Raw genomic sequence first — 20,185 nt, 5'->3', positions numbered from 1 at the left:
AATTCAAGTATAACATGAGAGGAGTGCTGGAAGTCTACGATAAATTAAAAATATTGTCACGTCAACCTGAACAAGATTGTTCACGACGATGTCGCATGATGCTGGGGCGGACGTGGAGCCGATGCGACAACCACTGGACCTTGACCGCCTACGAGTGTACTTAGAGGGTCATTTCTCATTAGAAGGGAAGAACGTGCCCTTGTCTGTTAACCAGTTCAAGCATGGCCAAAGCAACCCGACGTACTTGGTCGAGTTTGGAGCGAAACGCTTGGTGTTGCGCAAGAAGCCCGCCGGCAACATTCTTCCGTCGGCACATGCTGTGGACAGAGAATATCGTGTGATGGAGGTACATCTATATCACGACGTTGACACAGTCACCATGTCGAGAATAGGCGCTGCAAACTACTGCAGTGCCCGTGCCACGCATGGTGTCCTTCTGCAACGATCCATCCGTGCTGGGCACGACGTTCTTCTTGATGGAATACGTCCCCGGAAGAGTCTTTAAGGACCCTTCTTTGCCGAACATGTCGCCAACGGAGAGATATGCCATCTACCACGCGTTGGTCGACGTGCTGGCAACTCTACATTCGTTGGACCCAGCATCACTTGGGTACCATCTTTCATGAGTAGGTCCTTTGGAAGGAATGTCATCGTATTTGTAGACTTGAGGACTTTGGAAAAGCGCAAAACTACGGACAGCGCGTACTACGAACTTGGACTCGACAGTACAATGCACAAGGAGATGTATTGACCCAGCACGCGGTGTCCATCGGGGGCGACCGGGACATGCTGGCGGTATCAGACTACCTCCACTCAGCCGTGGACTCGATTCAAGACGAGAGCAGCATCGTTCACGGGGACTTTCGCTTGGACAATGCCATCTTCCACCCCACGGAGCCGCGAATCGTCGCGTTGTTAGACTGGGAACTCAGCACCATCGGGCATCCGTTGAGCGACGTTGCGACCTTGTGCTCGTTCTACCGCGTGCCATCCACGTCGCAAGTGCGTCGTTACCCATTCGAGACTCCATGGACTCATGTCTTCGCCTTGTAGATGATCCCTGGCCTGGCGAAGCGCAACCTGCAACACCTAGGAATCCCCACCGAAGCTGAAGTTGTCCGCACGTATTGCAAGCGCATGCAGCGGTACCCTCTGGCGGACTCGACATGGCGCTTCTTCCTCGCGCTGGTGTTCTTTCGCTTGGCTGTCATCCTTCAAGGCGTGTACTCGCGGCAAGTCTTGGTGCGTTGGATGGTTGATGTCCTGTTGAACAATTCGTATCGCCAAGTTAGAGTGCTGGAGCGATGTTACCAGGTGATGCAATCTAATCGTGGTGGCGTCGCATTCCCAGGGCAATGCGTCGTCAGCACACGCGGGGGTGGCCAAGGACTGCTACGTGCTGTTTATGCAAGTGGGTGCGACCATTGCCCGCGAAGACAGCGCCGGCAACAGCATCGCGAGCACCCCGAATCCGTCCGTGCTGGGTCTCCCCATGTCTGACTACGCGTTGGAATTGTATGGGAAGCTCACGCGGTTTTGCGAAGCCCGGGTTTTCCCGAGCGAAGTCGTGCACATGAAGGAGCTGGCGGCGCTGCGAAAGGCGGGCAAGACGTGGACGTCGGTTCCTCCCATTGTCGAGACGTTGAAGGAGGAAGCCAAGGCACTGGGGCTGTGGAATCTGTTCCTTGCGCCAGTGACGCTCCCAAATGGCAAGTCGTACGGTGCAAAACTCTCAAACGTCGAGTACGGCATCATGTGTGAGCTCATGGGCCGATGCGTGACGCTGGCTCCGGAAGTATTCAACTGCGCGGCGCCGGACACGGGGAATATGGAGATCTTGAGCCGGTTCGGCACCCCCGACCAACAGGCTCAGTGGCTCGTCCCGCTCTGCGAAGGCACGATCCGGTCGTGCTTCGCCATGACGGAGCGATACGTGGCATCCTCTGATGCGACGAACGTGTGCACCCAGGTTTGGCTCTCAGAAGCGATGCCAAATGTAATCGAATTCGACTAGTTTGAGAAACGCGACGATGGATATGTGATCAATGGCGACAAGTGGTACATCTCGGGGGCGGGCGACCCCCGCTGCCAGCTCATCATCGTCATGGGCAAGATCAAGACACATGCAAAGCTTTCTTCGTTCCGCCAGCAGTCCATGATACTGGTCCCGATGAACGCCCGTGGTAGGTGCTTTCAGCCGAGATTGGTGCCATTTAGATGATTACTCGATTTCGATGTGCTCGATGGTGTAGGCGTGGCGGTGAAGCGCCCGATGCACGTGTTTGGGTACGATGATGCGCCGCACGGCCACATGGAAGTGTCCTTCCGCGACGTGCGGGTCCCATTGACGTCCATCTTGCTGGGCGATGGGCGAGGGTTTGAAATCGCCCAGGCGCGGTTGGGACCTGGTCGGATTCACCACTGCATGCGCGCCATCGGGATGGCGGAGCGGTGCATGGACCTTATGGTGACGAACATCGGCGCTCTGTTCAAGTCTGACGAGTACTCTGCAGGTCCATCGAGCTAAAACCAGGTACGCGTTTCAGCAACTGCTTGCAGAAAATCCAGTCGTGGCGGCGTCCGTGGCGAAGTCGAGATGGTACTACTACTGCTCGACGTTCTCGTTCTGCACGTTGCAACATGGGAATGTGCGTAGCGAGCTGGACAGCGCACGCCTGCTCACATTGCACGCGGCACACGAGATGGACATGAAGGGCAACAAGGCAGCTGCCCAAGCGATTGCAATGATCAAGGTCGTGGCACCACACATGGCGATCAAGGTGTGCGATCGCGCGATACAGATCCATGGCGCAGCAGGGGTGAGCCAAGACTTTGTTCTGGCATATTACCTGGCGGCTCTCCGCACATTGCGCCTGGCCGACGGACCTGACGAAGTTCACATGCGTACGATCGCTAAGGCCGAATTCCTCAAGGCGCACCTTTGAACTGTGCCTTGCTCTACCGCCGGGTCAAGATTGCACGTCTCTGATTGGCTGTAAAGAATTTCGTCTCCATTCTTGATTGGCTACACAACTGCTGTGCGTCCTATGATTGGTAAAAAATAACGGCCGAATGGGGCAAGTTCAAAAAAATTGAACAAATGGAAGGGTTATCGCAACCTCACGACGATACGACGTAGGATATAAGCAGGTATTTCAATACTAAAATGATGAGACATTTCACGACCAAGCGAATTAAGCTGGATAGAGACGCCGTTTTGACTGAATATTTGTATGTCATGCGGTTGTGTTTTTGTTGTTCAACCGAACGTGTCGTCATTTCTGGAATTTCGTCCTGGAAGACATGTACAAGAACGATCCGCCCGCGCAATATGCCGCGCATGCTCAGCCCGTGGATGCGTACGGACAACCGATCGCGATGGCAGCCCCTGTTCCATACACTAGCTCTGCGTCGGTGGGTAATGTGACGCCTATCAAGCCTTCAGTCTCTGCCCCGTCCGGATTCCGCGACTGGCCGTTCGCGTTGTTATTCATCGCCAACATCGGTGCAATTGTGGCGCTGTTGATCATGTATGGATCTACAGTGTTCAAGGCACTCAATGGAACGTCCAAGTCGGCGTTTTCTTCATCGACGTTCTCGTCAGGCGATGTCAAGACGATCTTGTATCTTTGTGGTGGGTTGTCGGTCATTGCAGCGGTCCTGTCGCTGGTGATGCTCAACCTTACCATTCGTTTTGCCCGCCAAATGATTCAAGTCGCGTTGTGGTGGAGTGTCGTTATGTTTTTCGGGTTCACCGCGTTTGCCGTCATTCGAAAGCTCTACACTCCAGCGATTATCTTTGCAATCATCGGGCTGTTTGCGCTGTGCTATGCCTATGCCGTCCAAAGCCGCATTCCCTTCGCGGCAGCCAATTTGCGCGCGGCTGGGGCTGCAATTCGCAAGCATCCGTCGACTCACCTCGTGGCATTTGCATTTTTGATTGTACAAATCGCATGGGTGTTCGCGTGGGCGTTTGCTGTGGTCGGGATTACAAACAAGATGACGGAAACCTCCACCCCTGCCCCGACTCCGCTGTCCGCGACCTTGTCCAACGGCAGGCGATGCAGCAGCAGCTTGCAATGCTTCTCCAACTACTGCTTCAACGCTGTGTGCCAAGAACCCAACGTGTTTGCAACTCTAAAGTCGACGTCGTATGTGGCGTACTTTTTCTTGTTGCTTTCGTTCTTCTGGGGTGTCCAAGTTTTCAAAAATATCATCCACGCGACAGTGGCTGGCACAGTGGCCACGTGGTGGTTTTCCAGCGACTCAAAGGGCGCGACTGGCGCATCGTTGGGTCGCGCCACCACGACATCGCTGGGCTCGATCTGCCTGGGCTCGTTGATTGTGGCCATCCTCCAAACATTGCGCCAGCTGGCCGAAGAAGCCGCCCGTCAAGGTGACTGCGCGGCGTGCATTGCGCAATGCATTCTGGGCTGCCTCCAGAGCCTGATGGAAACGTTCAACAGGTGGGCATTTGTGTATGTGGGCATCTACGGGTACAAGTTCATCGATGCCGGCCGTGCAGTCATGCAACTCTTCCATGACCGCGGGTTCGATGCAATTATCAACGACGACCTGGTCGGGACGGCGCTCACCTTTGCCGCGTTTGGTGTGGGCTGCCTGTGTGCGCTCCTTGGCCTCGTGTACTACTACATCGACGTGTCGAACCAGTTTCAGTATGCGCAGTACATTTTGCCGTTGATCGGGCTCTTCTTTGGCTTGGGCGTTGCGATCATTCCCATGGGCGTCGTCGATAGTGCCGTGGCGACTGTCTTTGTGTGCTTCGCAGAAGACCCCGTCGCGCTGCAGCATTCGCACCCGGAACATTTCAGCGATCTCATGACGGAATGGCACCGCCAGTACCCAGAGATCATGGTCACGTCTGGGTATTACGTCGTGGCCTAACTTTGTGAATTGCATTCCTTTTGAACGAGTCGGTTGTTTTGTCGATGATGCCGTCGGCAGGGAGACACTCGACGAGAGTGGTGCCACGAGGCTAGCAATCGTAGTGACTTCGTAAGTTAGCGGTAGCCTGCGGTACGACCTGTCCGTCCCAAGTGGCGCCACCACGTCGGCAGTGCCGAAGCCCAAACGTGTCGCAGAGTCATCGACGTCGTGCTGGACGAGAAAACACGGCGACGACTACCCACCGCCGTTGGCATCGCCTTGGAAATCACACGGTTGAATAGGAGAATTGGAGCCGTGTTGGGACAGCGTGGATGCGATGTGCATCCTCCTTTCCCAACAACTTGCGACACCGTGTCGCACCGATGGTCGACGCGACAAAGAACGATCACGGCAACATTGTGTGCATGCTTTGCATCAACTCGACGGAATTGGTTCGATCGCTGGCGAACGTCCTCCCGCAGCAGGAAGCATGGGTGACGTGATTTTAGCAATCGAAACCCCATGCGGATGCCACAGAAATCGTGTTAGAACGCAGGAAAGAGCGCACGAAGAGGTCCGTGTTCAAGTTGAAGGAGGGTGTTGGGACAACCGCGCTAAGATCGAGTCGATCCATTGAACGAGACCGTTGGCGACTTCTCTCGCCTGTGACTTTTGAATGTTGTGGCCGCCAGTCTGGAACTCGATGCGTCTGCCTGGCGGAAGGGCGTGGCCCAGCTCTCGAATGATCTCAGGCTCGATCAACCTGTCGTCGCACGCCATGGCCACGAACGACGGCAGGTTCCGTGCATGGAGTGTCTCGACCACCGTCTTCATGTGTTCAAAGTCACATGACCCAATGCGTTGCAAGGCGAAAGTGAAGTCGTCTTGAGGAACTCGCTTTGGGAAGCGGAGGCCGTGGATGTAGTACAACTGGTTGATCTTGGCGAGGATGGAGCGCAATGGATGGGGTTGCTGCAACAATCTGCCGAGCAGAACCATGGGGAAGCGGCGAAGTGGATGGTGCGGCCGCAGACCCACGGGGGCTAACAGAGCAATTCCACCAACAGATTTGGCATTGGCGGCAACTCGCATCGCGGTGTGGCTGCCAAAGGAATGGCCCAATATGAACATTGTGTTCGGGTCTGATCGGTTGGCCAAAGCGTCCACAATTGCGGCGGCGAGGCTTTGATCGGACAGGTTGTACTTGCTGCCGACAGCGTCGGCTGAGCTCCTTCCGTTCCCTGGCAAATCGAAAGCAACGACATTCAAATGCTCGCGAGCTAGCAATGGCGACAAATGTTTGAAATCAGCATACGACCCAGGAGCACCATGCAGCAGCACGATGGATGCTGCAGCGTCGATTGGACCATAAGTTGAGTAATGCACCACCGCACCGTTGGCCACGTGGTACTCGTGATGCGTTGGTGTTGCGAACGTACTCGCGCGACGCCTAAACATCCACGTCGAGGCAGTGTGCAAACACACAAGTCTTTGCGAGCGGCGCGCGAGGACTACCGCCATGGTCGCCATTGCCGGAATGCCGACGCCATCCAGCTGTAGCTGCCCAGTTCAACTTGGACCGAACTTCGAAGTCGCATCATGAATTCTTATATAATCATGAATTCATTTATTTCATTACACTTCTTCATTGTATTGTTTTGAATAGTTTGTAAATGAATTGTTTGTTATTATCATTAAATGATTATTGATGTTTGCCGCTTGTTTACACCACACAACACCCGCGGTGACATGACTGAAGGTGCACGAAGACCAAGAGCGCAGCCGCCGTGGCATGGAGTGGTGAAGCGCATGAGATAGCCATGGACATCGCCGGAGGCGAGTGAGATGGAAGACAGGGATCGTTCGTTAGGGTCGTTATAGGAATAGCGTGGTGCGCTGGAGTTCCAATAAATTGTGGAGGACAACCTCTGGCGTGGTCCCAATGCATCGCGCCAGCTCTCGCTGCGCCACATAATCCAAGTCGGAGAACCGCCCGATGACCGAAAAGTCCAAGAACGCCTTCTTTGCCTTCCACGTGCACCACGCATCGGGCCGCCCCGTACTTCGAGTGTGCAGAGCTTGTCGAAATTCTCGTGGATTCAGCCCTTCATCGAGTAGACAAACGTTAGCTGCGTTGTCCGACTCGTCATGATACAGGTACCAGCGTTCTGCGGCAGGACATTGACCATGATGCTCTGAAGCGTATACATGCGTCGAAAGAGCCGCTCTTGCACAGGAATGAGCACTCCCACGCCGCCTTCGGCCGTCGCAAGCAGCGTGACGTAGAGGGGAAACGGACAGTCCAGCACGCGTTTTCGCAGCAGCGACGTGACGCGGGTGCCGAGATGAAAGTCGGATGTTCGGAGGAGTTTCTGGCCGCCTCGGGACTCGACGTGGGTCGGCTCGTACTGAAGGACGTGGACGTTCGACTGTAGATCGCACGCAATCAATCTACAACCGAGAGTCAGAACAGGACAAAGGAGGGCGCGCTTGGCGACGACGCACCCGAGTTGCGAATTCATCACGGACACTTCCGTGGCCGTGATGTCCAACGGCTCTGTGTCTTTGGCAAGCATAATGATGGACTTTTCCTGGGGTTTCCAGTGCAGAAAATGCACGCTCTTGTAAATGTCGCCGTACAAAATGAACGACTTGATCACGTTGAGACTAACAATGTAGAGCTGGGCGTCGAAGAAGGCGCACCCGACCAACTGACCGCCCTTGAGCTCGTACACAATCAGCTTGGACCCGACGGCGGCCAGGACGTACGCGCCCAGCTGCGACACCATCGAAATCCCGCCTTGTTTGTGGTCTTTTGCGTACACTTGTTTGAGTTTTGGAAGCTAGTTGAACGGATGACGCTGTTGTCGCGATAGACATACAACGTTACCTTGCGCCCCGTGACGCCGTGGGCACTGGTGTACTGGGCATAGTCGACCTCGTACACGAGCAGCCGACCCTTTCCGTTCTCGTCTTCGCCATTCGGTCCGACAACGCCGGTGCCGACCACCACATAAGGCTTTCGCTTTTGCTTCCATTCTTGGGGAACGAGGACGGGAGCATCGGACAGGTACATGACCTTGATCGTCAGCACAACTTCGTATCGTTCCATTTGGATCGAAAACACGCTGTCCTTGGACAAGTGCCCGTCCACCGACTGCACCAGACGCAGTTCGTACTGTTCGTCCAGCACACCTGACCGGCGTTAAACATCTCTCGTGTCAGTGAAAGATCGTGTCATACCAGCAAAGTCACCGGCCTCCATGCCATTCAAAACCTCGCCAGGCTTTGGTGCGGTGTAGCCATCCTCTTCGGCATCGGCTTCCGCGTCGTTTTCAGTGCCTAGAGCCGTACAAACCCCGCGATGACAGGCTGAGCGGTCGAGTGCATATTGCGTTATTACCATCGTCGACGGGCGGAGGGGCGGCAGTTGAAACGACGACAGCGTACGTCGGCGTCTGCAGAGCGTCCTGGACAGCTCCAGTGCCATGGCATCCGATGTGGACCAAGTGATGGATGGTACAGCCAAAGGGGACCTTTTGCACGGTGCATCCGTTCTGGGTGATCGTGGCACGGGGCGGCACTTCGCAGACGCGGAGCATCCCGTCCGAGTGAAAATAAACAAACCCTTCCGGGCAGTTCCAGTGGTGGAAAGCCGTCAAACAGAGGACTGGGACTTGGTTCTTCTTGGACAGCGGGACGGCCATCGGACTCAAGGCAGGCAACCCACGCGAGTTCCAAATCCACATGGGCGACGCGCCGCGGAAAAACACGCCGGAATGGTTCATGACCGAATGAAACTTCGTCAACATCGGGTACCGGAACAGCGTCGTGTTGAGCTGGGCAAACGACGATTCTTTCTTCAGGACAAAAGGCCGCGTAATCGACTGGGTCGCGCGCCGGACGAACCGACTGCCGTCGGCTTGGTACAAGATCAAGTCGCCGTTGGCCACATACACGACGAGCACCATCTTGCTCACAACGTTGCCGTTGCCGGTCGAGTCGCTCGGACCGACGCGATGGATGCAAATGTCCGCGACGGGGGACAACATGGCGGGCTTCTTTCCGTCTTGGGCAAGGCCCACGAGGGGATACTGGAGCGACGTCAGTTTGGTGTTTACAAGCACTTGGGGTGCGACGTTCAGGCCGGGAAACACCGCTTGAACCGTGAAGTCTGGCAGGCAGTAGACCACCATCGTCCCATTGTCTAAGCAGACTGCACAGTAGACTGGTGCACCAGTCGAGTCCTGGGGTAGCAGTCGTGTGGATTTCTCGGCCGCTTGCTTTTCAGCACTTGCTACTTTGTACAGCCCTAAGCATGCATCATCCTGACATTAGCCCTCGCACCGTCCCGAGCATCGTATCACCGTCAATGTCGTCATCGTCGTCGTGGTCCGCTTCAACGTCGGGCTCTTGGGTGGCGGGTGTATCATCTTCTGGTGGTGGCTGCGAGAAGATGTGCCCCCAGTCGTGAAACAAGCACAGACAGCAGATCTGCTGGCCTTGGGAGCCGTCCAGATCTGGGTGAATCACCGAAAGATCGAGGTCGTTCATGTCGGCGCACACGACGCGGAGACTGCCGTCACTGAGCAGGAGCAGTACGTAAGGGTCCAAGATATCGACCGACACGATGCCGACAGGGCCGTCGACGCCGAGGCCGCCGCAGTCGATATCTCCTTCTAGCGGAATCTCTTGGGTGCATTCCAGAGTCTCGTTCGACTCTTCCAAAAGACGGACTCCTACGATCAAGCAGGTTGGCGGGGCAACGTCCAAAGGGCAGCTACCTTGCTTGTACACTTGAACAATGCGCTGGTTATTCAGGATATTGGACGCTGCAAGCGTCGGCCCTTCCACAAACAAACCCGACGATTCCAACGGCAGCGTTTCGTCGCCAGCTTTCAACACCATCGTGCGGCTCTTCATGCTCAGGATCAAGTACCCGTGGTGTGTGGCGCTGGCCGAGCCATACACCGCCCATATCGCTCGACACCCTTCCAGCGGCACTTCCGTGATCACGACCGGTCGAATTCCTACCGAGAAATGACCATGTTAGCCAACGGTTGAACTTTGTTCCGCGCAACGAACCTCGATTGATGACAGAGACACTGGATTGCGCGCCGACTCCACCACTCAGCACCAGCGCATCCTTCGGCACGTCGCCTTCCAGGTCGACATCCACACCCATGTCCATCGCAGTGACTTGGCCGATCGCGGCGAGGTGGTCTACAACCTCTAGGGAAATGTCGGCGAACTCGACGGTGGCTTCGACGGGCTGAGATACATCATTCTCTTGAGTTGTTTCCGGGGCGGCGAGAACACGACCATATAAGTACATGTCTTCGCCATCCGAGTCGAGATCATCTGGCACCGGCACGGGGCATGCGGGGGTGGTCGCGACGGTCGGTGCATCTGTGGCTTCAATTCATACGTAGCCATTGCGTCGTCTGGCGTACCTGTTCCGTGGTCGTCGCCCGACGTGTGATATCGAAACAACTGCGAGTCGCCATTGCGCGTGCCGAAGAAGATCAAGCGCTTTTCAAAGTTGACCGCCATCGACGTCGCCGGGATCAATTGACTAGTCGACATGCGCCGCAGCATGAGCTGGCACACTTCTTGGCCGTAGTAGCCCTTTTGCTTCAGGCTGCGGTGACTCGGCAACGACAAGACAAAGAGTTGGCCCGACACGTTCAGCAGCATCTCGTCCGCGTTGAGGAGGCATGTTCGACAGTTGGTAAGGAGAAATTTGTCGTCAGGAGGAAGGAGCGGAGAAGGGTACAGTGGAAATCTGGTCGAGTCGATTGTTTTGTCGGCAAATGCCGTCGTGGACAGCCCAAAGTACTGATTTTGGTTGAAGTAGAGAATGGCGTTTTGGGACAGCACGATGGCCCCGCCAAGCGGGGCCGGGCATGGCGAGACCTTGAAGCAGTCAGACGGGAGGTTTCCGATGGACCAAATCTTGGGATGGAGTCTACACGTACGATAAAGACGCGGCACAACTCGATCGGATGTACCTGGTTGTCAAGTTGATCGAAAGCACTGTCAAGCAGCACGTGTCGAACCCCGCAGCAAAACGCCCGACAGTCGCCTGGCGGTCGTTCTCTTCGTGGAGAAGCATGAGGGTCGGCTCCAAATACCCCTCGAGGAAGGCAAAGTCGATTATCTTGCCACGGATGTCGAGCTCCTTCAAGCGGAGCATGAACGTTCGGCCGACAACACCGTCGAGCCCGAACGACGCCAACGTCGACGCGTATTGCTCGGTTCGAGTCTTGTCTTCCATTTTGAGACTAGCGATCTGGTACATGGCCTCTTCGTCGTCGTCGGTCGGGTCGTGCCGGCTGTCTTGCAGGGGAACCACCACGAGCTGGTCTTGGTAGAGCAGCATCGAGAGACACCGATGGTCGGGGTCTGCCATTGTCAGAGGAATGCTCGAGATGCCGCTGAACTGCGTTCGACCGAATCGTTCTCCTTGCAGTGCCGTACCAAGACCCATGCCGTCTTCTTCGAAGTTGTGCATTGCGACAGTGACTAACGAGCCGCCTTGGTAGCGAACAAGTACCAATTTGGCCGCCGCAAACGTGAGCGCCAAACATGCTGCTGCCTTCTTCACGTGGACTAGTTGCGCACATTCGACAATGCCAGACAGCGGGAACGTATGCAGCAAATGCAATGTGATGTTCGAGGAAGATGTAGGGCTGGATCGTGTGACTGGTTCGACGCGGTACACGTCGATACGTTGGGCAAAAACAACGACCAGGTCACTTGAGTTGACCGAGCAAAATGACCCAAACAGACTGAAGAGGACGCCTGTACTCTGTACGACGTCACGATGGCACAAGAAGTGCTGGGAGTGCGGCATCCTTGTATCTCACCACGACGACCGCGACGGCGCACCTCCAATACGATTGACGAGGTGTGGTGGGTGGAAAATACCGTCAAATATTGTATCCACATTTATTGTATTATAGAGGCTTTCGAACACTAGACGGCATGCTTCACCACCACGAGCTACGGACGCGACAGATTCATTGGGTAGACAAGCGCTTGAATGCTTGTCGGCGGCAGCTTCGGCGCGCGTGAGGTAGCATCAAAAGGGAGTTCGGGCGACTGAATGAGACGTGGGCACTGATCCATTCCATTGTGGCGATCACGCGGGAAAGCTGCATAAGATGGGAGGAATTAGTAGTCGTCGGCATCATCCCAGTCGCGGTGTTTCGTCCAAGGTTCGCCGTCGCTGTTTATGTCCTAGTATCGCATGTGAACACATCGTGGACGGCGTGATGGATATGAGGGGTTACATGATCCCGGGAGTCGTCCGAATCAAAGGCGGATTCCTCTTCGTCAGGGTAATCGTTCGCAACGTTGTCTTCATCGTTAGAGTCTTCGTCATCCCTGGCACAACTTGAGCATGCCAAAACAGGAGCGTGTGTGAAGTGTCGTACTCGAGCATTTCATTGTCGCTGTCGTTTCCGTCCACGTCGTAAACGAGATCGCGGTCTGCCGAATCCAAGTCCCCAAACGCTTCATGTGCCAGCCATCTTTCCACAGACGAGCTCACTGCCGTCGACGTGAGATTACAATGCATGTGAAGGGTGAGTCACCCACCTGACACAACTGGCAGATCCTTTTTCGAGTTGGATGGAGTGATGTCTTGAGTGGCAGTGATATCGATGCTGTACACATCGTACACGTAGTCTTTTTCAGCTTCGACAGATTCACACGCGCGCAATGCAGCGGCAGCCATGGCATGGCCTTGGTCCGACGCAATGTCCGCCGCTGTTTTGCCGTGTCCATCTCGCAGCAGGATGCTGGCCTACAACACACGCAATAAGACTTCGACCAACGTCAAGGTGGCCGTACTGAACTATGGGCCAAAAGCAGTTCGATCACATCCACGCGGTTGTGCATCGCCGCTGCCATGAGAATCGTCCCGCCGTCGGCTGGTCGTTGGAACTCGTACGCGTTTGAGATTTGGTGCTTCACTTGAAAGAACACGCTGAAATCATTGCGTTGAAATGCTATCCAGATGGCCTCGTCGATGTTGCGCTCCATGGGGTTCAGAACTCGATTGGCGGACTTCGTTCTCATGGCCGTGTTGTTCACCAGCAGGTCGCAGTTGTCCTCATTTCGCGGAACGTCCACATCGACAACATTCAGCCCCCGTCCTTGGTAAATGCGCTGTATACTGGTACACAACGTGAGGGGTGTAATTTGGGAAGTCTGGCGTACCGCTTCTGCTGTCGCTGGGCTTGGTGTACATCCTTCGAATTCACCTTCGTCTTGAGCACACGATCTCTCTTCAGCATTTCCGAGTGGTAACGCTGAATACTCTTTTCCAACCGACGTTGCAACTGCTTGTCATTCGATGCCGATGACACGGTATCGATGCGCGAAAACACGAAGATGGATGTTCCAGGAGAAGTGTCGGTTGTTGTCGAGGACGTCTTGTCTCCACCTTGGGCTAATGACAGACTGTTCAACGCATCTTCCAGACGAATCTTTTTCTGGAGGTCCTGTTGACCGTGTACTGCCAACTGCTCGATGGGCTCATCGTTGCGTTTGCGCTTGATCCGCAGGACCACACTGGACGCCATGATGCTTGTTGGAATAGTTGGCGCCCTGGGTAGATTGTGTGTTAGGAATACTAGTAGTACATGATGAGCCTGTTTGAATGGTCTAATCTGGTGAAGAGTACTAGTCAATAAGTTTTTACTACTAGTAGTAGGATTGTCCCGCCAAAGGTGGTGGTTTGGCTGTTTTTCAACGTGGTGCCTCAAAGACCGCCGATCCCACCACCAAGCAGAATGAGCAATGGCAAGGACGACCCGAGGTAGAGCCCTTGCTACGTGATGCCTCCATGTGCTCGATCTAACATCTGGCGCATGCAGCTTCGCCGGTATTTCATCGAAGAACAGAACTACTGACAACTGGCCTTGGGTCGAGAAGTACCGCCCGTCGTCGCTCGACGATTTGATTGCACATGCAGACATCATTTCGACACTGAATCGGTTGATCGATGCGCAAAAGCTGCCTCACTTGCTATTCTATGGACCTCCGGGTACTGGGAAGACGTCCATGATCCTGGCCGCGGCCCGGCGTCTGTATGGGAACAACTATGCGTCTATGGTTCTCGAACTCAATGCGTCAGACGATCGCGGGATTAATGTCGTACGCGATCAAATCAAAGAGTTTGCCGGCACGAAGAAGCTGTTTTCGTCCGGCATCAAGTTGATCATTCTCGACGAAGCCGACGCCATGACAAACGACGCCCAATTTGCGTTACGCCGAGGTACCATCCTACGTCCACCGGACTCCCTCTGATGATTGCTACAGTGATCGAAAAGTACACCAAGAATGCACGTTTCTGCTTGATCTGCAACTACGTGAGCAAGATCATCCCCGCACTGCAGTCGCGATGCACGCGCTTTCGGTTTTCGCCGTTGGCCGAGCATCAGGTCAAAGACCGCGTCGAGCACATTGCGAAACTCGAAAAGTACATTTTCGTCGTTCTGAATACATTTCGTCACATGTTTCCCAGAGTTGACATGACTCCCGATGGCTTCCAAGCAGTGCTGCGACTGGGCGGTGGCGACATGCGTCGGATTCTGAACATTCTGCAGGCCACCAACATGGCCCACGACGTCGTCAACGAAACGAATGTAAGATCAGGCTGTGATTGAGTCGGACATTGACTTCCTTCAGGTCTACCTTTGCACGGGGAATCCCCTCCCATCCGACATCGACGCCATGTGCAACTGGCTCTGGACTGACTCGTTCGAGTCATGCGTCAAGCAGTGCCTGGACCTCCAGAAGCTCAAGGGGTACGCGACGATGGATCTGCTCCAGCAGGTGTACTTGAACGTGACTGAACTGGAACTCCCGCCCGCTGCACGCATGTTCATCCACGACCAGTTGGCGCACTTGGAGCACCGGCTGGCCACTGGAACGTCCGAAGTCTTGCAGCTCATGTCGCTCGTCTCCATATTTATCTCGGCCCGCAAGCTCATCTCGGACACCAAGTAGCCATGTAGCTGAAGTTGAATTTCAGACAACCGACCTGTTTTTTCTAAAATTTGGAATGAATTCCGTTCAACTTGTGCATTTTTGTGAAATTTGAACTCAAATCTAAATTGAACGTACAGTATATATATCAACGGATTTTGCCAAATATTTGGTCATTTTTGCTCAACCACCGACAAAATCAAGGATCTTGGAATTGACAGAATTGCACATGGGGACGTGGATGAGCTCGCCGATGGAGCATAAGAACACTTCGCCGCCAGATCCGACGCTCTTTGCGGCGACGGATGCATTGAAAGCGTTCATATCACCCACGAATGTATCACTGGACAAGGCATGTGGGCCTGTGCCAACGAACAAGTGGTGGGGCAATTTGCTGAGTTGCAATGCGGCAGGACGCCTCGACCCAGTGTACCCGAGTCCGTATACTGTTTGCATTGACAACATTGCTGCCACCATTGCATGTAGCTATTTGTACGACTGCATGCACCAGGGCCCCATCAACGTCAATGGAGCCATCAGCTACTACTTCTTTCCACGTTGCTGCCACTTGCTCTTCCACTGCGACGCTCCCGGTGTGCGCTTCTTCGTAGAAGACTGGGACGACCTGACTGTTCAAGTGGCGCTGACAGACGGAAAGACTCAGTTCCTTCGATCGGTCATGGCTTTGGGACAGGCGTTCATGACGATTCAGCACAGCAACGTTCCCATCTGCCTGTCGTCTGAATGTGCGATCGTGTCAGTGAACGGACAGCTAATTGCCGAAGGATTCGTGTACAAGGGCCGCTCCGACGCTGGCAAACTTGTCCTGGGCCTCAACAATGGTCAACGGTGGCTTCTCTGCTGGAGCAGTTGCGCAAGCGATGCATTGACGTTTACTTTTACCAACCAAACGCTCAAGTCAAGCGCAGCTTTCAATGGCATTGTTCAAGCTGCCATCGTCCCATCTGACGAAGCGCTGACCGTGCTTGAGCAATATGCAGGTATCGTCATGCATTCGTTGTGATATATGTCAGACAGTTGGTTTGTTTAGGCGGATATGTGCATCGAGGCCAAGTAACTCTGGATTCAGTTCATGGGTTCCATTACAAGTGGGTGATCCAACCGCCGACAGCGAAATCGGCTCTCCACTTCGTCTTGGAGCACCACAAGACCCTCTTGACCTTCCACACGCAAGCTGTCAACTTGATGGTGCACTCGCACACGCGGGGACCGATGCACGCATACACGATTGAGCATGGTACCTCATGGAACTTTGCGTTTTCGCCGGACGAAGAAGAAAAGGTGGCTGCGTGTGCTCAGTTCGACCCCCCGCGAGATCCCTCGGTCCAAGACGTGATCGACAATCGAGTCGTGGACATCCTGCGGGCAGAAGTCGACGCGGCGACGTGGGTGATGCCGCCAGGGTACTACTTTAGAGGCAAGGCCCTCCAGAAATACGGGTCGATGTGTCTTCTGGCCGCCAAGCTGGCCCAGTTCAAGGAGTTGGAGCCGCTAGGAATTGGCTCGATTGCATCGACCGCCCTGACAAAGTTCAAAGGGCTCCTGGACACCCTGACGACCCCGTCCGTCGAGTTTCCACTCGTGTACGACCAAGGTGGGAACGAGCTGTCTCGCATTCGTTTTTGAATGTCGTGGCATGGTAGTGTACAAGGGCATTATCACGAGCGAAGGCTTTGCCAAGCACGACGTGCACGTTGAATTTGGTACCCGTGAACGGAATCGAACGCGTCTAACGCGCTGGCCAGGCAACGCCGTGTACAACGACCACCATTACCATTACGGATACTTTATCATGGGTAAGGCGTGCGACGACCTGGATGGATCGATGACGGACTGTGCTCGAAGCGGTTGCCATTGCGTTTCATCTGGACGCATCGTACATGCATGCAAACACACGGCTTCTCGAGTGGACAGCGACGCTCGTGCGCGACGTGATGAGCGCAGACGACGCATGTTTTCCCCGTTTTCGCACGTTTGACTGGTTTCTCGGCCATTCCATGTCGCATGGCGTGACGTGTATGGTGGACGGCAAGGACGAAGAAAGCACATCGGAGGAAATCAACTGCTTGTACGCGTGCGGACTGTGGGCTCAAGTGACTCAAAATTCGAGGTGCATCGATCAACCACTCCCACACGATCTCTCTCATGAATCGACTCGCGGTAGCCTGCGCGACGTGAGCCGCGTCATGCTGAAACTGGCATCGTTGGCCCATCGCACGTACTTTTTTATGTCCCACTCGAACGTGACGCATCCGCCAGCGTTCCGTCCAAACAAGGTGTCTGGCATTCTGTTTGAGAACAAGTGCGACTACACGACATGGTTCAGCGCAAATCGGGAATGCATCCATGGCATTCAAATGCTGCCTGTGTCGCCAGTGCTCGAGTACTCGCGGCCCAGCTTCTTCGTGGTCGAAGAATGGAACGAAGTGCTGTCGAAATTGGACCTGCCCTCCACGAATGCGTGGACGTCGCTGCTCGTGGCCAACTCTAGTGTCATGTCGGCCCGGGATGCTTGCAAGAAACTCCAAGACTGCGCGATGGACGACGGGCTCAGCCGCGCGTACGCATTGTACTTTAGCCTCACGCGTCCGTCGCACTAGGCGTCGCATGTCTTTACAATATCATCGCTTGACAGCGCCGTTTTAGTCGCGGACGGCGCGAGATACCTTTCCAAACACCCGGGGAAACGCGCCGTCGCAATTGTACTTGGTCCGCATCTTGTTGTACAACGAATGGTCAAACATCGACTCAAACTCGTCTTCTGTCATGTACGAATCGGCATACATCATTTGGAACCTAGAACGCCCAGTTGCAAACACGGCATTCAAAGCGAGGGATCATCGCGCACCCGTCGTTGTCGCGCACAAACGCTTCGATGCGGCGGGTCGTGTGCACCGGGTGAAAGTTGGCAACGTGCGGGACTCCATATGCCCCAATGTCGACAAATAAGGTGTCCCCGGCCGCGTTCGTTTGGAGCATGCCCGGTCGGGACGGCAGCACAAACGGGCACAGCCACAACGGATACACCTACCACAACGTGACGTCCCAGGATGGAATGGCTGGCTGACGCGTGTACTTGAACTTCGCGGTGAAACACTTTTAGCGCTTCCTTGAGACGCGTCATGGGAACCAACATGTCCTGGATGAAGTGATGGTTGTCGTACAGTTGCTTGATCGCGTCGCTCTGCGTCAACTTGAGCAGCGACACCTTGGGCGGGACAAGCCACCCGAGGAGATATCGAAACACGACGTGGTTGCCAAACGGAATGATGTCCTGAATCTCCCAAAAGATGCTGCGCGAGTGCCGGTGAAAGTAGTCGCGCAGCGGGATATACTCGACGCGATCCGCGGCACGCTGGTCGAACTTTGCTTCGACGTGTTTGAAGAACCACGGCTTGTGCCACGTCCCAATCGCGTTCACCTGGCGTCGATGGTCAAGTGGGTCGGGGGATGGCGAACGGTACCTTGGTCGAGTCGACTTGGTTCACCATGGACCCCGTCATGACCACCCCCTTGTTCAACGTGAACATGAGCGCTTCCACAAAGTGGTTCGCTTCAGTGTCCTTGGAAGCCGACTCAAACACGTGGCAGGCCTCGTCGAGAGACGACACGGGATGGTACTCGAGCTTGACAAACCTATCGAGGCAGTCGAACGGGATGCATCGAAATGTCGCACGTACTGCTTGGTCGGCACAATTTGAATTTCCACGGCCGTGAGGAAGCCTAGCGTTCCGTAGGACCATGGAACGGCGTAAAACAGGTCGGGGTTGACATCCTACGATTCGAATCGGAAGTAATTGCACAGAGTACGAGTGGAAGGATCAAGCGGACCTTGGAGCACGTGACGACCGACCCATCGGCGAGGACCAACTCGTACGACGTGCAAATGTGCTGGAAGAGACCATATCGATGCGACGACGTTTCGATGCCGGTTCCCATGACCAACCCGCCTAGCGTTGTGTTGGCGCACGAGCATGTCAACGGCAGGAACACGTCGACATATCGTACCCACAGTCAAGTCGTCCAACTCGGGAACAATCGCAAGGCACCAACCCAGTGGGCTCAACGTGGCCGACAGCTGCCCCATTGTCACGAGGGGCTCGACCCACACCGACTGGGATGCGTGCCATGAGGTGTTCGTTCAACGTGAAGCATCGTACCTTGGCCGCAGTGTCGACTTTCAGCACGTCCATCATGTTGATTTTGATGTTGGACAGTGTCTTTTTGTACAAGCCACGTCGGTATGAAATGTTTTGCCAACCGGGACGAGCCGTGCACATGGGTGCCTTCCTTCCATCCTTGTTCCACTTGAGCACCTGGGAATGGTTAGGGACGTTCGTGAGTACGTATGGGACGCGCTCTTACTTGCTCCTGAACCTGCCGAACGCGCTCAGTGTGCTTGGTCGGTGCAGAGTTGGCGTAGAAGATGACTTTGTTGCGCAGGTAGTACCAAATATCGTAAAAAAACGACAACGGCAACAGGAAGAAGCAGACAAAGACCCACCGATAGTTGATAAGCACGTGCGCGGTCAGCGACGTAGGTTGCGGGGCAACGACTTGACCAGCAGCGTCGGCGGCCTCTTCGATGGAAGGTGTGTTTTCCTTGGTCCTCATCCCGCTGGCCATGGTAGTCACAAAATTTCGAATGAAGGTAGTTCGAATTTCCTGTGGCCACATGCACCAAACCTCCAACTACTCAAATTATCTTGGAATCGTACGTACAATTTGATCGGATATTGTCGTTGCAGGTGATCCGAATCTTCTTCATTATAGATCGCATAATCAAATACATGTTGTATTCCGAGTTCGGGCCATGTTTGCGATTTGGACAAAACCTGCTTGGGTTAAAATTAACCACAAAGTTGTTCGCCTGACATCGCAAGGAGGTAGCCACGCACATCCCAAAACTGTTTGTGCCATTGCAAATACGGCTACTCGCGAAAGGTCCGCACGTCAACAGCAAGCGGACCGCCCACTCACCAATGGGATGTACTCCTTAGTACTAGTTTTCGTGCGGAATCGAGCATATCGTCGAGTCAGCGCCAAGGCGGTCAGGAGGTTCACTTCCGGGCATCGCACGCGGATGTTCGACTACTTCCAAGAAATCCCCTTGGTCTATCTTGACGAGGCACAAGATGCATTTAATGTGCTCGCAATGGTTCCATCCCGAAGACATCGTTTGGCAAATATTGTGCACGCCCTTGAATTGGCTTCAAGCGGTCCGGATTGGCTGCATGTCTTATTTCCTTTGATAGCTGGTCTAATTTTATTAATTGCT

The 20,185-nt window shown here is 54.6% G+C and overlaps 8 protein-coding genes across 16 annotated transcripts; 4 read left to right on the top strand and 4 right to left on the bottom strand.

Moving 5' to 3' along the window:
* Nucleotides 1-54: 54 nt before the first annotated feature.
* Nucleotides 55-3,174, top strand: H310_03778 (hypothetical protein). Of its 6 annotated transcripts, XM_008867768.1 has the most exons (9): nucleotides 55-346; nucleotides 393-610; nucleotides 663-1,002; nucleotides 1,054-1,242; nucleotides 1,352-1,969; nucleotides 2,015-2,183; nucleotides 2,253-2,467; nucleotides 2,514-2,599; nucleotides 2,657-3,174. In XM_008867768.1, the coding sequence occupies exons 1-9, from the start codon at nucleotides 89-91 to the stop codon at nucleotides 2,943-2,945; spliced, it is 2,382 nt and encodes a 793-aa protein (XP_008865990.1). In that variant the 5' UTR covers nucleotides 55-88; the 3' UTR covers nucleotides 2,946-3,174. The 6 variants fall into 6 exon arrangements, with proteins under 6 accessions (XP_008865990.1, XP_008865987.1, XP_008865986.1 ...); XM_008867765.1 differs by having other exon boundaries at nucleotides 2,253-2,533; XM_008867764.1 differs by having other exon boundaries at nucleotides 2,253-2,599.
* Nucleotides 3,175-3,282: 108 nt separating this feature from the next.
* Nucleotides 3,283-4,933, top strand: H310_03777 (hypothetical protein). Its single transcript, XM_008867762.1, has one exon. It carries the CDS (start codon nucleotides 3,304-3,306, stop codon nucleotides 4,903-4,905), a length of 1,602 nt encoding a protein of 533 aa, XP_008865984.1. The 5' UTR covers nucleotides 3,283-3,303; the 3' UTR covers nucleotides 4,906-4,933.
* Nucleotides 4,934-5,178: 245 nt separating this feature from the next.
* Nucleotides 5,179-6,478, bottom strand: H310_03776 (hypothetical protein). The gene has a single exon (XM_008867761.1). The coding sequence runs from the start codon at nucleotides 6,415-6,417 to the stop codon at nucleotides 5,470-5,472; it is 948 nt and encodes a 315-aa protein (XP_008865983.1). The 5' UTR covers nucleotides 6,418-6,478; the 3' UTR covers nucleotides 5,179-5,469.
* A 255-nt stretch (nucleotides 6,479-6,733) lies between these two features.
* Nucleotides 6,734-11,797, bottom strand: H310_03775 (hypothetical protein). Its single transcript, XM_008867760.1, has 11 exons — nucleotides 10,899-11,797; nucleotides 10,341-10,855; nucleotides 9,973-10,296; nucleotides 9,672-9,917; nucleotides 9,255-9,626; nucleotides 8,291-9,199; nucleotides 8,131-8,229; nucleotides 7,778-8,082; nucleotides 7,393-7,730; nucleotides 7,049-7,338; nucleotides 6,734-6,992 (listed from the first exon to the last, which is right to left on the bottom strand). Exons 1-11 carry the CDS (start codon nucleotides 11,741-11,743, stop codon nucleotides 6,763-6,765), a joined length of 4,473 nt encoding a protein of 1,490 aa, XP_008865982.1. The 5' UTR covers nucleotides 11,744-11,797; the 3' UTR covers nucleotides 6,734-6,762.
* Nucleotides 11,798-11,818: 21 nt separating this feature from the next.
* On the bottom strand, nucleotides 11,819-13,517 carry H310_03774. 2 transcript variants are annotated; one of them, XM_008867759.1, is made up of 6 exons: nucleotides 13,114-13,517; nucleotides 12,745-13,069; nucleotides 12,490-12,697; nucleotides 12,327-12,441; nucleotides 12,183-12,276; nucleotides 11,819-12,129 (listed from the first exon to the last, which is right to left on the bottom strand). In XM_008867759.1, exons 1-6 carry the CDS (start codon nucleotides 13,476-13,478, stop codon nucleotides 12,064-12,066), a joined length of 1,173 nt encoding a protein of 390 aa, XP_008865981.1. In that variant the 5' UTR covers nucleotides 13,479-13,517; the 3' UTR covers nucleotides 11,819-12,063. The 2 variants fall into 2 exon arrangements, with proteins under 2 accessions (XP_008865981.1, XP_008865980.1); XM_008867758.1 differs by having other exon boundaries at nucleotides 12,183-12,441.
* A 101-nt stretch (nucleotides 13,518-13,618) lies between these two features.
* H310_03773 lies at nucleotides 13,619-14,985 on the top strand. Of its 2 annotated transcripts, XM_008867756.1 has the most exons (5): nucleotides 13,619-13,714; nucleotides 13,773-14,173; nucleotides 14,218-14,377; nucleotides 14,423-14,543; nucleotides 14,587-14,985. In XM_008867756.1, exons 1-5 carry the CDS (start codon nucleotides 13,689-13,691, stop codon nucleotides 14,905-14,907), a joined length of 1,029 nt encoding a protein of 342 aa, XP_008865978.1. In that variant the 5' UTR covers nucleotides 13,619-13,688; the 3' UTR covers nucleotides 14,908-14,985. The 2 variants fall into 2 exon arrangements, with proteins under 2 accessions (XP_008865978.1, XP_008865979.1); XM_008867757.1 differs by having other exon boundaries at nucleotides 14,218-14,543.
* A 93-nt stretch (nucleotides 14,986-15,078) lies between these two features.
* H310_03772 lies at nucleotides 15,079-17,673 on the top strand. Of its 2 annotated transcripts, XM_008867755.1 has the most exons (6): nucleotides 15,079-15,887; nucleotides 15,938-16,501; nucleotides 16,551-16,610; nucleotides 16,653-16,703; nucleotides 16,753-17,017; nucleotides 17,072-17,673. In XM_008867755.1, exons 1-6 carry the CDS (start codon nucleotides 15,116-15,118, stop codon nucleotides 17,505-17,507), a joined length of 2,148 nt encoding a protein of 715 aa, XP_008865977.1. In that variant the 5' UTR covers nucleotides 15,079-15,115; the 3' UTR covers nucleotides 17,508-17,673. The 2 variants fall into 2 exon arrangements, with proteins under 2 accessions (XP_008865977.1, XP_008865976.1); XM_008867754.1 differs by having other exon boundaries at nucleotides 16,653-17,017.
* On the bottom strand, nucleotides 17,240-19,562 carry H310_03771 (hypothetical protein). The gene is made up of 9 exons (XM_008867753.1): nucleotides 19,273-19,562; nucleotides 19,068-19,223; nucleotides 18,916-19,021; nucleotides 18,739-18,857; nucleotides 18,588-18,682; nucleotides 18,372-18,543; nucleotides 17,984-18,328; nucleotides 17,756-17,934; nucleotides 17,240-17,703 (listed from the first exon to the last, which is right to left on the bottom strand). Exons 1-9 carry the CDS (start codon nucleotides 19,531-19,533, stop codon nucleotides 17,550-17,552), a joined length of 1,587 nt encoding a protein of 528 aa, XP_008865975.1. The 5' UTR covers nucleotides 19,534-19,562; the 3' UTR covers nucleotides 17,240-17,549.
* Between the last annotated feature and the right edge of the window lie 623 nt (nucleotides 19,563-20,185).

Source organism: Aphanomyces invadans (assembly GCF_000520115.1).
Source record: "Aphanomyces invadans strain NJM9701 unplaced genomic scaffold supercont1.6, whole genome shotgun sequence".
In the NCBI taxonomy this organism is placed as follows: Eukaryota; Oomycota; class Saprolegniomycetes; order Saprolegniales; family Verrucalvaceae; genus Aphanomyces; species Aphanomyces invadans.
Note: the sequence above shows the minus strand (reverse complement) of the source record. Positions and strands in the feature narration are given on the sequence as shown.

Bases quoted from the DNA above. Each gene is read 5' to 3' on its own strand.
- H310_03778 (XM_008867768.1), top strand. From the start codon at position 89: ATGTCGCATGATGCTGGGGCGGACGTGGAGCCGATGCGACAACCACTG. The intron at 611-662 runs GTACCATCTTTC...TCGTATTTGTAG, and splicing joins TTGGACCCAGCATCACTTGG to ACTTGAGGACTTTGGAAAAG. The intron at 2,600-2,656 runs GTACTACTACTG...GAATGTGCGTAG, and splicing joins TCCGTGGCGAAGTCGAGATG to CGAGCTGGACAGCGCACGCC.
- H310_03777 (XM_008867762.1), top strand. From the start codon at position 3,304: ATGTACAAGAACGATCCGCCCGCGCAATATGCCGCGCATGCTCAGCCC.
- H310_03776 (XM_008867761.1), bottom strand. From the start codon at position 6,417: ATGGCGACCATGGCGGTAGTCCTCGCGCGCCGCTCGCAAAGACTTGTG.
- H310_03775 (XM_008867760.1), bottom strand. From the start codon at position 11,743: ATGCCGCACTCCCAGCACTTCTTGTGCCATCGTGACGTCGTACAGAGT. The intron at 10,297-10,340 runs GTACGCCAGACG...TTGAAGCCACAG, and splicing joins GGGCGACGACCACGGAACAG to ATGCACCGACCGTCGCGACC. The intron at 9,627-9,671 runs GTAGCTGCCCTT...GCTTGATCGTAG, and splicing joins TGTTCAAGTGTACAAGCAAG to GAGTCCGTCTTTTGGAAGAG.
- H310_03774 (XM_008867759.1), bottom strand. From the start codon at position 13,478: ATGGCGTCCAGTGTGGTCCTGCGGATCAAGCGCAAACGCAACGATGAG. The intron at 12,698-12,744 runs GTACGGCCACCT...CGTGTGTTGTAG, and splicing joins TGCTTTTGGCCCATAGTTCA to GCCAGCATCCTGCTGCGAGA. The intron at 12,442-12,489 runs GTGGGTGACTCA...CGTCGACGGCAG, and splicing joins GGATCTGCCAGTTGTGTCAG to TGAGCTCGTCTGTGGAAAGA.
- H310_03773 (XM_008867757.1), top strand. From the start codon at position 13,689: ATGAGCAATGGCAAGGACGACCCGAG. The intron at 14,174-14,217 runs GTACCATCCTAC...TGATTGCTACAG, and splicing joins CCAATTTGCGTTACGCCGAG to TGATCGAAAAGTACACCAAG. The intron at 14,544-14,586 runs GTAAGATCAGGC...GACTTCCTTCAG, and splicing joins ACGTCGTCAACGAAACGAAT to GTCTACCTTTGCACGGGGAA.
- H310_03772 (XM_008867755.1), top strand. From the start codon at position 15,116: ATGGGGACGTGGATGAGCTCGCCGATGGAGCATAAGAACACTTCGCCG. The intron at 15,888-15,937 runs GTATCGTCATGC...TGGTTTGTTTAG, and splicing joins CGTGCTTGAGCAATATGCAG to GCGGATATGTGCATCGAGGC. The intron at 16,611-16,652 runs GTACCCGTGAAC...CGCGCTGGCCAG, and splicing joins CGACGTGCACGTTGAATTTG to GCAACGCCGTGTACAACGAC.
- H310_03771 (XM_008867753.1), bottom strand. From the start codon at position 19,533: ATGGCCAGCGGGATGAGGACCAAGGAAAACACACCTTCCATCGAAGAG. The intron at 18,858-18,915 runs GTACGATATGTC...ACACAACGCTAG, and splicing joins GTTGGACGACTTGACTGTGG to GCGGGTTGGTCATGGGAACC. The intron at 17,935-17,983 runs GTACACGCGTCA...ACGTTGTGGTAG, and splicing joins TGTTTCACCGCGAAGTTCAA to GTGTATCCGTTGTGGCTGTG.